Source organism: Alexandromys fortis, unplaced genomic scaffold, assembly GCF_014885135.2.
Source record: "Alexandromys fortis isolate MF-2015 unplaced genomic scaffold, M_Fortis_MF-2015_v1.1 scaffold_119, whole genome shotgun sequence".
Classification (NCBI taxonomy): Eukaryota; Metazoa; Chordata; class Mammalia; order Rodentia; family Cricetidae; genus Alexandromys; species Alexandromys fortis.
Window position 1 is genome coordinate 3,356,829 of NW_026067991.1, and position 15,000 is coordinate 3,371,828.

A 15,000-nucleotide genomic window follows, 5' to 3' on the forward strand; every position below is an offset into this window, starting at 1 on the left:
AAACATGATTTCTCTGTGTAGTCCTGGCTGTCCTAGAACTTGCTCCATAGACCAGGCTGGCTTCAGATTCAAAGATTCACCTGCTCCTGCCTCCTGAGTGCTGGGATTAAAGGCATGCACCACTAGGCTTGGCATAGATATTTCTTATATGTATAAATATATTTTTAGTATTTATAACATGGAAAGTGTGTGTGTGTGTGTGTATTGGTTTTTTGAGACAGGGTTTTTCTGTAGCTTTGGAGCCTGTCCTGGAACTAGCTCTGTAGACCAGGCAGGCCTTGAACTCACAGAAATCCCCCTGCCTTTGCCTTCCAAGTGCTGGGATTAAAGGCACTTTAATTTAAATCCACTACTGCCTGGCTTATTTATTTATTTACTTATTTATTTATTTATTTTTAAAATTAGCATGCTAGGTATTAGGTACCAATGTGGCATGTGTCTTAGTTAGGGTTTACTATTACTGTGAGGCGGTACTATGGCCGTAACTCCTATAAAGGAAAGCCTTTAATTGGGTGGCTCGCTCAGTTTCAGAGGTTCAGTCCATTATCATCATGTCGGGAACATGGCAATGTGCAGGCAGACGTGGTGCTGGAGCTGAGAGTGCTTCACCTTGCAGGCAACATGAAGTCAACTGACTGTCACACTGAGTGGAAGCTTGAGAAAAAGACCCCAGAGTCCATCCCCACAGTGACACACTTCCTCCAATAGTGCCACTCCCTTTGGGGGCCGTTTTCTTTCAAACCACCACAGCTTGTCAGTCTTCTATAATCCTAAGCACTGCGGTGTTTGGCTCTGATATTGGTCCTCATGCATGCTAGGCACGAGTAAAATCCTGAGCTAACTACGCTATAGTTCATATTATCCGTCTATCTATCTATCTATCTATCTATCTATCTATCTATCTATCTATCTATCCATTTATTTATATTTGAGACAAAGTCACATTCTGTAACCCTGACTGGCCTTGAACTTTTCATCCTGTGTCTCAGCCTCCTGAGTGGCTGGAGTTACATGATTGTGCCCCAGGGTCTAGCTTTAAATGTCTCCACAAACCTCTAAAGAATCGCAAGTCTCCAAAGTTAGAAACCCAGCTCTTTCCCCCAACGTAATTGCAGGAAAACATTAGCAATATCTTTGTTCACAGAGTTCTTTTCAGAGGTAAGGTTATTCCCTCAAGAAAGGCAAACAACTAGACATAACCCAGAGCAAAGGGTCAGGTTAGGAGGATTTTGAGTGTGCCAGGGTGAGTGTGTACCAGTGCATGTGCTTGTGGGTGTGTTGTAATGAGTGTGCCCACGCATGCTCATGTGCACATCTAAGTCTCTGTGCATCTGTGACTGGGCCAGAGTGAGATGTGCGCTTGTGAAATACCCTTGTGTATAGGTATGAGTCTGTGCCTGTGTGTTGGTGTATGTGTGTACGCAGATGTAATGTGTGCATGTGAACATGCCAGTGTCTGTGCTGCAGAGTTGTGTGTCAGTGTATGCTTTTTAGTGTGGCACTGTGATGTGGGCTTGTGAATATGTCATTGCCCCGAGGAGACAGCATCTGGGGCCTCCTCCTGCCCCGTTCTCAGCCTGTAGATGTTGTGAAGGAGAGGTAGAGAAGGCTTCCCTGTTGACACCACTAAGAGACTAACAGGCCTGTGAGCCTGCAGGCTGACCAGACAAAACCCTTCCTGTCTGAAGACCTCCTTGGAGGCTGTGGATGAGAACAGCATGGGATGAGGTGTTTATGTGCTGTGGGCTGGCCTGCTCAGGGTGCACAGCCCTGGCTCAGATATGCCTCATCCCAGCCTGAGTGAGCTGAGCTCCAAAGCAGGCTGCCTGGTTTTCTCCTCAGGAAGACTAGTCAGTGGGGTCAGCCAACGGCTAAGCTAAAGTTAACTTAGCTTGTTATTGCTTTTTGTTGATGAGGGGAGGACCAGCTGCAAGGAGGCCAAGCCATTCAGAAACCTGCTGTGGTACTTGGGATCTAATATGCCAGAACCAAGTCTCTATTCAGCCAAGAGAAAGCAATTGACGATGATTTGAAAGTCCGGACTGGACTCCCCAATGCTCTCTGAGCTTCTACTTCATTATTTTCTTGAAGAATATTTTCTCTATGAAGTTATGACTCCTGGAGGCTGTGGAGGCGCATGGCCTCCTGGGAGCCATCGGAGACCAGGGAACTCCCTTTATGCGGGGAAGCTCTGAGTGGATGGGGGCAGGGCAAGGCTCGTGGTGGGGTCTGTCCCCAAGCTCTGGGGCTCTGTGGTGTGTGATGGTAGGGGTTGGGGGCAGCAGTTCATAAATACAAGCTACCTACTTCTAGGGGACAAGACTGAAAGGCAAAGCCGAATATCCTGGGTGTCCCTGAGCCGGAACGTTTTTACTCGAGTCTCAGAATTCCACGGCCTGCTCTTACGTCGCACATGCTGTTCAAAGTGACCTCTTTTAACAAAGGAAGCAAAACGGATTGAAGGCCCTTGAGAAACTCTGTTAAGGTCAATGCGCAGACATATTTAAATCCTTTGAAGAATTCAGACGTCAGATGTTCTTGTTAGAAAGTAGTTTGTGGAGGAGTGTGGCGGAAGCCCGGGAAGGAGATGTGCCAATGGCCCGAGAGATCTGAGAGAAGATGAGGAAGGGGTCTACTTACAACCTACCTGTTGTGTGCCAGGTAGAGTAGAGGTGTGCCAGAAGGGATGTCCCGCCTCTGTGGGTGAGGGGCTGGAGAGGTGGTGCGGTGATTAGGTACTGCAGCCACAGAGGACCCGAGTTCGGTTCCTGGCCCCCATATCAGGTGGTCCACAACTGCCTATAACTCTAGCTCCAGGGGACCCTATACCTTCTTTGGCCTCATGGACACACACAGATGCAGCCACATAAATAAAATAAATTATTTTTAAAACAAGGACTGTGGTTGAGGCTGGAAACAAAGCTTAGCCAGTAGCCTGGGCACTGCTGTGCTGGCTGCAGAGTGAGATCAAGACCAACTTGAGCAGCTTAGAGAGACCCATCTCAAAATTAAAAACAAAACCAGGGCTAGAGATGTGTGGTAGGCCAATTAGCATGCGTGAGGTCCTGAGATCAATGCCAAACAAAAACCAAAAGCAAAAAACCCCAACCAACCAACCAACCAACCAACCAACCAACCAATCAACCAACCAAACAAACAACACCAGGCATAATATTGATGCTCAGAGATAGGGGTAGTGGGGCAAGGAACATGATCCCCAGTGCAGGCACAGGAGAGGTAAGGGGTGAAGGGGACTTGACAGACTGTTTCCAGGTTGTGGGAAGCTTTGATGTTCAACTTTAGGAGTCTGGACTTTATTCTTTAGCTCCCAGGGATCCAATGGGCAGTTTTGAAGCAGGGATTTATATCAAACAATCACATAAACATACCCTCACTGAAAGATGGTGTTGCCATTTGAAATCTATAAAGGAAAGACAAAAAAGTCTGTCCCCTGAGCTAATCACTCTTCTCTCTGCCATTTCATAGCTGTGTAGCTGTAGGTACAGGTACACAAGTCAGGTTTCCAGGCTCTGTCTGTCGTCTGTCTCTCCTGCACACCCTGCCTTTGGATGTTCAGTATCAAATACCTGTATGATGGAGGTGGGTCTTGTATCTTATCTGTTGCTCTCATTGGTTAACTAATAAAGAAAACTGCTTGACCTGATAGGACAGAAAATTAGGTAGGCGGAGTGGACAGAAAATTAGGTAGGCGGAGTAGACAGAACAGAATGCTGGGAGAAAGAAGCCGAGTCAGGCAGTCGCTATGATTCTCCCACCCTACACAGACACAGGTTAAGATCTTCCATGGTAAGCCACCTCGTGTGCTACACAGAATATTAGAAATGGGTTAGATCAATATGTAAGAGCTAGCCAATAAGAGGCTGGAACTAATGGGCCAGGCAATGTTTAAAAGAATACAGTTTCCGTGTAATTATTTCAGATAAAGCTAGCCGTGCGGGCAGCCGGGTGCCAGGAATGCGGCCCGCAGCTCTCACAACACCTGCACATGGTGACTTGTGCCCGTAATGCCAGCAACTCAAGGAGGCTGAGGCAGGAGAATCACAGTAAATTTGGGGCTAGCCCAGACTACACACCAAGTTCCAGGCCAGCCTGGGCTACAGAGTATGTCACTGTCTCAAAAGGAAAGAAATAAATATTTACCATGCTGTAAACAATGCAATGTCCTTGGCCGCTCTGCCCCCATTGCCTTCCTTTATGTCATTTCAGAACATGGCTTTATTGGATACTCCCCAGAACTGCTGAAGAACAACACTCTACCAGAGTACAGCCCCGGGGAGTCTTTCTTCACTGTGTTTGGGGTGTTCTTCCCAGCAGCTACAGGTCGGTGTCTGTTCTTTCTCACTCTTGCCTGAGGGGTGTAAATACTTGATTCCTGAAGCTTAACGTCACAGTGGGCCTGCATGCTCTCTTGGAATGAGCAGCTGACTTTGGCGATGGCGTTTGTTAGCTCTGCCTAAAAAGCCATTATTTTCACAGTGGGTTTGCCTGTTCGTAATTTTTGAAGGCCTTGACCTGATTTCAAGTGTCTTCCCTCTTTATTCAGATTACCTATCTTGACCAAATTAGTAGAAGGGACACCTTTCTCTTCAAGCAGAATAAGAAGGATTCTTCAGCAGGACGAACTGCCTCTGTCATAGAATGAGTTTGGGCTGTATCCCCGCCTCGACCCATGCCCCATCTGCCCAGGGATCAGAGAAATTAGGCCCCTGGGCAGAGAGTGAACCTCCTCATCCCGCCTTCCCCCATTTCTTCTCGGCATGACTGTGGAGGAGACTATAGAAGAACTCTTGCCTCATGTGTGGAATCCCTGGCCTAGGAGGCAAGAAGCTAACACGTGACAGGTGGCCCATGGGAAATGCACAGGACAGGGCCATCTCCAGAGAGATGACCAGAAAAGTGTCTCTGGTGCTGATCTGGAGCAGCTGTCCTCTGCTTCCTATGAGCGCATGGCCTGTCCAGACCACCTATGTCCATGTGCTGTCCCCACGTAGGCAAAGGCGGGGAGAAGCTTCTAGGATGTCCAATGTGAAAGAGACTCCAGACATGTGTTGGCAGGGGTGTGGACAATCCACACTTGCCTGTCCTACTGAAGGGAAATGTAAAATGGCCACACCACTTTAGAAAAGTTTGACCGATTCTTAAAAATTCCATATACTCAGCCCCACCCTCTAATTATCTGGAGACAAGTGCTTGTGTAAAGACTTGAATGTGAAAACCGAGAGCAGCTTCATGTGGGCTAGAGATGGCTCAGTGGCCAAGAGCACTCCCACATAGCTCACAACTGCCTGTGACCCCAGAGGGGGGTCAAATGCCCTCTTGGATCTTCACAGGCACTGTGCGCAGTATACACACATACACATAAAAACAAAATACTTAAAATTTTCAGAGCAGCTTAATTTGTGGAGTCCACAAATGGAAAGAGCTTGACTGTTCATCAGCAGGTGAGTAGATAAATTGTGGGTGTTATGGATTAAGTAAAATGCTGCAGATCCCCGAGGGGCTGCAGTGGGCAGTGGGTCCCGAGACCACATCACAGGTCCCCGAAGTGGTGGCTGGCAGTGGGTCCTAAGACCATGCCACAGGTCCCCGAAGTGGCAGGAGGCAGCAGGCTGTGGGTCCCAAGAGTAGCCAGTCCCAGGCAGGGATGGTGCAGTTCCCCAAGTGGCTGCAGTGGGCCACAAGGGGCAGCAAGTCCCAGGCAGGGAGCCATGTGGTGGGTGAGAGACCTCGATGGGGCAGCCAATCCCACAAGGAGAGACAGATAGATGGGCATGCCATGAGACCATGCCACAGGTCTCTGAAGGCGGCTGATCCTGGGCAGGGAGCCACATGGTGCCGGCGAGAAACAGAGACATGGATAGGCACGCCATGCAGAGTGGGTTGTATGTTTATTTAGTGGGTTATGGAGGGAAAAAAGGAGAAGGAGAGAGAGAGAGAGAGAGAGAGAGAGAGAGAGAAGAAACAGAAGGAGGAAGGGGAGAAGTAGGGAGAAGGGAGAGACAGAAGCTGCCTCTTCGAGAGGGAGACTGAAAAGAAGGGACTCAGGCGAGAAGCTGAAGATCAGCTTGCCTCAGTGGATGGGGAGGGAGTGGGCGTGGCTTGTTTCTTAAAGGGACAGAGCAGACCATTACATTTCCATCTCTCTCTCTCTCTCTCTCTCTCTCTCTCTCTCTATCTCTATCTCTATCTCTATCTCTATCTCTATCTCTATCTCTATCTCTAATAAAAAGGTGGGAGTTTAGGTAGAAGAGGTTAAAGGAATAGGGCCGGCAGATTCTGAAGACTTCTTCCTGCTTATTTGTGGTCATTGTTTGGGGGGGAGGGGAAATCTGAGAAAGTTGGATGCTGGTCACATCTTGGTGTAGTTGGTCTCTTTGCTCCTGTCCTGTATTTGTGGTATGGAAATGTCTGGTGTCTCTTACACCTGTTTAAGGTATTGGTAGAACAGAGGACAAAGTTAAATTTAGGGAAAAAAAATTTAGGACCAGTGCATCTAACCTGCTTAAGGTGGATCCTTCAATTTGGCTCCCTGGAACTCACAAGAATTCTTTGGGTTCGTGAAAACAGAAGTTTTAGACATATTCGTTGTATAAACAGTAGCATATTTATGTCAGAATGATGGTGACAGATATTTTTGCACAATGAAAAGTATGTTTAAGACTATGGAAGGCAGCATGAGAGAGAAATTTGATAACTTGGATTTATCACACCTTTATAATTTGCAGGTCTTGTGTTTGTATTTTACTGAAATTTGTTTGGTGAGGTTGTCCTTTTAAACTAACATCTCAGCTGTCAAATTGCATCAGAGACCTGTGAGAAGGATGAAATTTTACCTGAGTTACTGATTAAAAAAAGACAGAGAACTTATTGGTTGGTAACTAGAGCTACTCCCCAGGGTCTTCCATGGTTGCTGAAGGTCGTATTTGCCTTTTGCTATTTAGAACAGGGCCTGCCAGGCTCCAGAAGATCCTGTGGGCTAAGAAATCTGTAGGAAGACAGGCCTACCTTGAACTGAGCAGCTAGGCTGTCAATTCCAGTGATTCTGTCCACATCTGGAGATCTTCAGTTTAGATAAAAGGCAGTTTACCCCAGTGGTCAGTGCTTAGCAGTTGAAACAAAGTGTGGATGGATGTTGTTTTGTGCCCATTTGTCTTCTGTATTCTTTGGAGGAAATAGAGTGCTGCTGCTAGGAGCCAATGTGTCTCATTTTGTTATGAAAAGTCTTTTGATAATTAAATATTTAAATGTCACATTCTCCAGATCTCTGAGCAGTTGAGGGCTGTTTATCAGGTATAACTACAGTATAGAATATTCCTGGAGAGCTGGGTCCAAGCTTGACTGTATTGGCTCTCAACTTAACAGGTAAAGCAGGGTTGGATTAAATATAAAGTATTTTTGTAAGAGACTTAAAAGTACATTGCCTGTTTAAAACATGAGACTTACTGTTTTTGTAGTCTGAAATGAGATGTAATGAACAGACAATTATAGTATTTAACAATAAACTTAGGTACATTTAAGTTACATGTGTGACCCGCACACAGAGTGAACAGGAATTGGGTGAAGTGGATGCTCTTGGTAAGCCCTACCAAAGTCATGCCACTGCACAAAACACACATGCAACAGAGTCTGCACTGGGGGACCAGACAGGGAATACCTCAGTAAAGATGGAGGAACTTGGTCACCTGACCTGGCTCTCAGTTAAGATGGTGGTAAGGTCACCTGACCTCAGTCAAAATGGCAGTGGTCACATGTTATATGGAAGAGAGACCTAGAGGTGTGATCCACCCCGTAGCTGAGTGGCCATGCCACAAGCCATGGTGGGGAGCAAAAGGCTAGAATTGAAAACAGCTGCCTCATGGATCCAATCTTGTTGGAAGCAGTAATGGTGGCAGGGACAGTTTGAGGAAAAGTGGAGCCTGTGGGACACTGGCAGAGTGAGGGTAGGAGCTGAAGAACGGGGGTAGGAGCTGAAGGAACAGGGATAGCTGCCTGCTGAGGTCGGAAAGGCAGGGGTTCATTAGCTGGGTCCAGAGCAGAAGTGGAGGGGTTCTTCCTGCTCAGATGGCAGAGCCAGGAACATGTGAGCAGATGAACAACTTGCAAGGACAGAGGGCTTAGGCTTAGAGCTTAGATAGTAAAAGGCTTGGATGTAAGGAAATTCCTTTCATTTGCCTGGGCACTGACAGTAGTTAGAAAGCTCCCATAGAATATCGGGATCAAAGGTGGCCACTTTAAATTGTTAACTAGATTGTAAGAAGTCCACTCTTTGAACAAAGATGGACAAGTATGGGAATCTATAAGTAGGGCATTAAGGCCTGGGGTTTTAGGGCCTCTAAAAGGCATCCATCCCAGGGGGAGGCTGGTTTGATGGACATGAATGACTTGCTACCCATAGCTGAAACTGTGAAACTGTGAAAACCCCTAAAGGAAGACGTCTCCCCTCTATAGGCAGGGTGTGAATTGATGGCAAACACCGTAGGGCTTGTAGGACAGCGTCCTTTGCCTATAGGTAGGGGTGCTAAAACCTGACTGGCTCTGGTTGGGAGACTTGGAAGCCCAAGAGGCCAGAGGCCACTCTGAGAGGCCATTCATGGTGGGTGTGTATGTGTGTGTGAGTGTGTGCAAAATGGATTAATTAAAAATGCTGCGGACCCCCAAGTAGCTGCAGTAGCAAAAATGCTGCTGATCCCCAAGTGGTGGCAGGCAGTGGGTCCTGAGAGCAGCCAGTCCCAGGCAGGGACTGGCACAGGTCCCTGAGTGGCTGTAGCAGGCCATGAGGAGAGACAGACAGACAGATGGGCATGCCATGAGACCACACTGCAGGTCTCCGAAGGTGGCTGGTCCCAGGTGGTGTGCCACTTGGCGGCGGCAGGCAAGAGACACATGAATAGGCACGCCATACAGAGTGAGGTTGGACATTTATTTAGTGGGTTGTGGAAGGGAAGGGGGAAGAAGGAAAAGAGCAGAGAGAGAGAGACAGAGAGAGAGAGAGACAGAGAGAGACAGAGAGAGAGAGAGACAGAGAGAGAGAGAGATAGAAGCTGCCTCTTTGAGAGGGAGATAGAAAAGGAAGGGACTCAGACTGCAAGCAGGAAGATCTGCCTGCCTCAGCAGGCAGGGGTGGGGGTATGTGTGTGTGAGTGGGCGTGGCTTGTCTCTTAAAGAGACAGAATAGATCATTACCGGGGGAAGAAAAGAAAATAAAAAAGGAGAAAGAAAAATCGGAGGGACCCTCACTATGGTGGGTCAGCCACACAGCAGGAAAACCAGGATAAAGGAAGAAATTATTGACAGATGCAGGAAATACATATGAGAGCCTCAAAATAATTATGCTGAGCCAGCCAGACAAAAAAAGGACCCAAAAAGCTAAAAAAAAAAAAAAAAAAAAGGTAAAACCACATAACCCCATTTATCTAACAGTCTAGAAGAAGCAAGCTTTAGTTTGCAGACCGCAGGAGGAAGCCTGGGAATGGAGGCGAGGGGGATGGAGGCGAGGGGGTGGAGGCAAGGGGGGCGGAGGCGAGGGGGTGGAGGCGAGGGGGGCGGAGGCGAGGGGGGTGGAGGGAGCGGATGCTGGGGGACAGGACACTTCAGGATGAGGAATACATTCTGGGTTATGCTGATGGCTTCTTGGGTGTATCTGGCTGTTTCATTGGAAAGATACATGTAGTCATATTTTGAATCCTCCAGCATTAACCCCTATATCTGACCCTGAGTTTTTACCTTTAAGATCAAGTAGAATTTGTACTATACATGCAGCTTCCTGAGTGTGAGTTATGCTAAAATGAAAGAAACCCAGCTTTAATCCTCTTGCCCAACCCCCCCCCCCCCTTCTCTGGTGAAGGCCCAAGGAAAGGTGACTCCTACCTGCATTCCCTGCCTGCCACGGTTCCATCAGTTCCAGCTTCTGGGCTCTTACGCAGTGCCAAGGCACTTTGGGCGGGCTTGCTGATGTGCATCTGTGTACGGTACGGAGTCAGCCCCTCCACATCCTCTCTGCAGGGCCTTCGCGCGTCTCCTGCCTTCAAGCTGCTTTGGGAGCCGAGAAACCTGACGGATTTGAGGACTCTGCATTTAGGGCCTAAGCGTTTCCCAGACCCTCGGTTCTCTGGGTTCTACCAGCTCTGCAGGAGAATGGGTCCCAGGTCCTTGTTGTTTCAGAACGTGAGGGCCTGTCTTTCCCCACTCCTAACCCTAGGGGCAATCGTCTATGTAAGTGCAGGGGGAGGACTCCTGCCCGGCTCACTATCTGCCTGAGGTGTGACTTGTGCTGTCTCAAGCTCCCCGGCAGAGAAGGGCCTTTCCTCAGTGTAAGACTTTGCTTTTACTAAAAGCCTTCATCGATTTTGAACAAGGGACCCCACGAATTATGTTGTTCTTGCTCTTTCCCCTTGCTGTCAGCAGCTGTCAGCCCGATTCTTTCCCTGGCTTGAAATCAGTGAAACAGCACAAGGACACAGGCAATGGAGTGCACACCCGAATAATAGCCAGGCGAATTCCGCAGTCTCCCCCAAAGCCACCCATCAAATCTAAGCCAGCTTCCTCTTGAATGGGCAGAAAAAGAACGAAGGAACAGAGAAGAAATGAAAAGGAAAAAAAGATTAACATTTAAAACTGCTTACGAGTCGCTCCTGCCTGTCCCACCAGGCCACTAAGGAGCACACAGACAAGGGGTCTGGCAGGGAGTTCCCACCAGGGTAGCAGGGTAGAGGCCTGGGCAGGAGGCATGTCTGCCTGTGGCTGCTCATGCTGCTGTTATCACAGAGTGGCATTGGGTCCCCAGGAGTTGTCTTCAGAGTGTGGTCCGGACGTCCTCCTTGTTCATGAGTGAAACAGGTGAGCGGTCCTCGGTCTGAGTAGGGCGGGTGGTGACCTCCCTCCCGATGAGAAACAGCAGTGGCCTGCAGCGGGAGAATGCCTCTGGGCAGGCAGAGCTGAGTGGAATTAACTGAGATCAGTCACCAAAGCAGCCACTTAACTTCCCACCGTTTCTTTCCTTCTCGTGTGTGTGTGTGTGTGTGTGTGTGTGTGTGTGTGTGTGCGCGCGCGCGCGCGTGTGTGTGTGCTTGCGCATGCACTAGGAACAGAACTCATGGCCTGCCACATGCTGGATGCGTGCTCTACCGCTGAGCTACATCCCAGTCCCTTCGACTTCCTGTCTTTTAAGTTACTTTCCCTCTTGATAACAACACTGCAAATTCTGCTCCCAGGAGCATCTGTATTTCTTTGGAGACAGCCAAGAATATTGGTGAGATGTATTTTCTGAGACTGAGGAGTGGCTCACTGGGTAAAGTACTTGCCAAGCAAGCCTGATAACCTGGGTTCTGATCCCTGAAACCCACGTAAAAACCAGACCCGGGAGAACAGGCATCTCCAGTCCTAGCATGCCTCCAGGGAGAGGGAGGTGGGCAGTGGAGACACAGGATCTCTAGACGGTACAAGCCAGCTAACCTGTTTTATGCAGGGACTTTGTCTCAAACAAGGAGAAAGGCAAGGTCTGGCACTTGAAGGTTGTCCTCCGTCTGCCTGTCACATGTACCATGGTCCACACTTGGCCACACCCCCACATGTGAACAAGAATCCTCTCCCCAACACATACACGCATTCACAGATGCAGATTTATTTTTTTATGCTTTCTGAAAGTATTTTGTAACAGTCCACATGTCAAATCATCACACTGAGTACACTGCCCCCCACACAGACTTTTTGTGCCATCTTAGTGGCCTGGCTTTTCTGAGCCTCCCACTCCTTGGCAGCCACTTGGGCTGAGAACCTCTGCTCTGAGTTTGTTTCCCCTAGGGGAAGGTAGGGTGCATAAAGGATTGGGAAGGACCCGATGAAGATCGTACAGGTAGTTAGGGAGCAGAGCCGTGTGTGTGTGTGTGTGTGTGTGTGTGTGTGTGTGTGTGTGTGTGGCAGGCTACCCTCCCCTGGCTCTGTTCGCCAGGGCCCCACTGTAAACACGGAGGCAGGCTGAACGATCCGCATCACTTGCCTTCTCCTGGCGGATGTTCTGTTAAGCTATGAAAAGCATGGATGATTGGCAGTTTCCATGGTGACAGATTTGCCAGGGATTAGCTGTGAGTGAGTCATGGCTGGGACTCCCTCCCACACCATCCTCTTCCTGGCTGTGGAGAGGGGAGTTTTGGAGAATAAGCATTTTGCTGCATCCCCACCTCCAGAGTCATATCACTTCCGTAACCTAGACACTTTCTCCAAGGCGGGCAATGTCTTCAGGGAAGCGGCAGGGCATCAGGTGTGGTGGCCCCCACTTCATTTATAAAGCCTAACCCCCTGTTCTCACTGAGCTGGGCTCCGTTGCACCCTGTGGTAGGGGTTGCAAGGCTGAGGGTAGGGACTGAGGGTAGAGTCTTTGTTTGCTGTTTTTCAAGGGAGTTTCCTTTTCCAAGTGGCACCACCAAAACCTCCATCCCCAAACATCCAGCCCTACAGGGTTTTCCCAAACACACCCTTACAGAGGCAGCAGCTCCAGGACTGTAGTTCAAGGGGGAGACGGGAGCTCGCCGAGAAAAATAACAGTTGTATGAAGTCACTAAAACCTTGTCCTCACATCCCAAACCCTTACTGGAAAGGATAAGAGGCTCTTTGGCCACAGTCAGCACTCAGGGCTGTGGCTGACCACACCCAGCATAAAGGACTTGGTGGGAAACCAGCAGCTTTTTACCAGAATGTCCATAGCTGCCTTCTTTGTCAAGGTCTATTTCTGTGATGCCCTTGACTCTTGAGCCTGCCTTCCTGTTTACACACATGTACCCTGGGAAACTGTATGTCTGTCTGTCTGTTTGCAGGACTAAGCCCTGGTTCCCCAGTCAATTCCCCAAGCATAAGTTCCCCTGCTTACATCCCAGTTAGTCCCCTCCCTGAGGCAGGATATTAGTGCTGACCCTACTACCCACCCATCCCTAAGCTAGTCCCCCAACCCCTGGCGTGTTGTCTGTCGTGAATGAGGGCAAGACCCCAGGTTTAAGGACCACAGAGGACCAGGAAAGGATGGGGCAGATGCCACTTCATCCTGATGGACTGCGGGCAGGCAAAGAGGAAGCTCTGCTATTATTACACACTAGGCCCCGGCAGGCACACCCTGCTTCCCTTCTGGGACACCATCTTCTGGGTCTGTCTCATTTTGTCTGGTCTGTGAGCGTCATCTTTTTCTCTTCTCACTGAGCAGGAGCCCAGCTCTTTCCCCAAGGACCAAGGGGCATTTGTTAGTGATACAGACCCTGTCTGGAGCTAAGAGAGAGTGAGCATGAATCAGGCAGTCACTTTGGGGGGTTCTTGTGGCCCCCCAGGTGTTAACTTCCTTTGGTGATCTGAAGAAAGGTGTTACACCCCTGTGGCAAACCACGGGAATACAAAGTGGGCAGGGCTCAGACGATGAACAATCTCCCACAGTCTCCCAAAGCTGAGTGAATGACCAGCCATGCTGGGGACTTGGGGGCTGAATGGGAGTCCTTGCAGGGGACCAGTGAGGCACAGCGGCCAGCAAGCTGGTGATGGGTGAGGACCTTGCCAAAGGGCCTGGATTTAGGAAGACCATGAAGGAGATGGTATTAGGGGCGGAGCTGGAGCTCGGGACATAGCCCTGGACGTCAAGTTGATCTGGCAGCAAGCAGGAGGAACTCAGCTCTCTAGCCGAGCCTCAGCAACAGGACTTGGCACTAGGGCCTGCATATGACTGAGCCGTATCTGTGCACATTCGTGTCTCTGTGTGTGCAATGCTCTCCCAGCCCCCCTCTTACTCCTCCAAACACCCAGAGCCCACCACTGTGTGTTCACACTGGGTAGATTTGGAGCTGTGCGTCACAAAACGTATTCTTGCACCTGTGACATGATTGATGAGAGCACACATTAGACACTAACTGCATGCTGGGAAATATGAATTTAAGATACCTATACCACCCCCTACCCACTTCCCCAATTCTGATAAAGTTTCTAAATTATTTGTTGGTTACCTTGATGACTTCAAGTGCTTAAATCCTTGTTATTTTATCGTATTGAGTTTACATCTCTTTATTCCTTCCTTTGGTCAGGTAGCTGAGCGTCTCTGGGTTGTATCTGATTTCTTGTTTTGTCATTATATATTGTGTGTAAAATATTTGAATACTTTAATTACTGTCTTTATTTTAAGGGAATCTGTCTGAGATTTTTATATTTGAGGTTTTGGGCAATATCAGGAAATCTATAGTAAATTGATGAATGGATCAAATCTCATGAATAATTAAACTTTCAGTGAATAAACACAGTGTCACCTCCCACCCCACCCCCACACACACTGCCACCCGCCAAACATTTTTCTGTGTTCTGGTCACCAATGAACAGTCACTGGAATTGTGGAAACAGACTGCTCCATATTGCAGGGAATGTCTTTTTTTTTTTTTCTTTTGTGTATGAGTGTTTTACCTGCATGTGTATCAGCACACCGTATACATGCAGTACCCATGGAGGCCAGAAGAGGGCGTCTGGGACTGGAGTTACTGATGGGTGTGAACCACCAATGTGGGTTCTGGGAATTGAACCTAGGTCCTCTGGGAGAGCAGTCAGTGCTCTTAGCCTCTGAACCATCTCCCCAGCCCACTGTTCTTCTCTGGTAAACATTTAGAAATACAATTTCCTGATGACAAAATTAATTTAGTTAAGATTTATTTTAGCTGCGATATTAGTATTTTCTGAGCCTCTCCCTTGCTTGCTTTAATGGCTAACCCAAAATGCATACACTTGAATTACGTTCCAAGTTTTCTTCGGGCCGGGCGATGGTGGCGCACGCCTTTAATCCCAGCACTCAGGAGGCAGAGGCAGGCGAATCTCTGTGAGTTTGAGACCAGCCTGGTCTACAGAGCTAGTTCCAGGACAGGCTCCAAAGCCACAGAGAAACCCTGTCTCGAAAAAGAAAAAGAAAAGAAAAGAAAAGAAAAAAAAAAAAACCCAAGTTTTCTTCGAAGTGGAGGAAATTATAGCCAC

The 15,000-nt window shown here is 48.5% G+C and overlaps 1 protein-coding gene across 4 annotated transcripts in view; it reads left to right on the plus strand.

Moving 5' to 3' along the window:
• Slc12a8 (solute carrier family 12 member 8) overlaps window positions 1-15,000 on the plus strand; it is a 158,718-nt gene that overhangs the window by 74,077 nt on the left and 69,641 nt on the right. For all 4 annotated transcript variants that reach the window (XR_007594962.1, XM_050159911.1, XM_050159913.1 and 1 more), the window contains one exon: window positions 4,228-4,341. Coding sequence is in view for 3 of the 4 variants with exons in the window: in XM_050159911.1 (XP_050015868.1) it covers window positions 4,228-4,341 (114 nt within the window). In the remaining variant the exon portion in view is untranslated. The remainder of the gene's footprint in view (window positions 1-4,227; window positions 4,342-15,000) is intronic.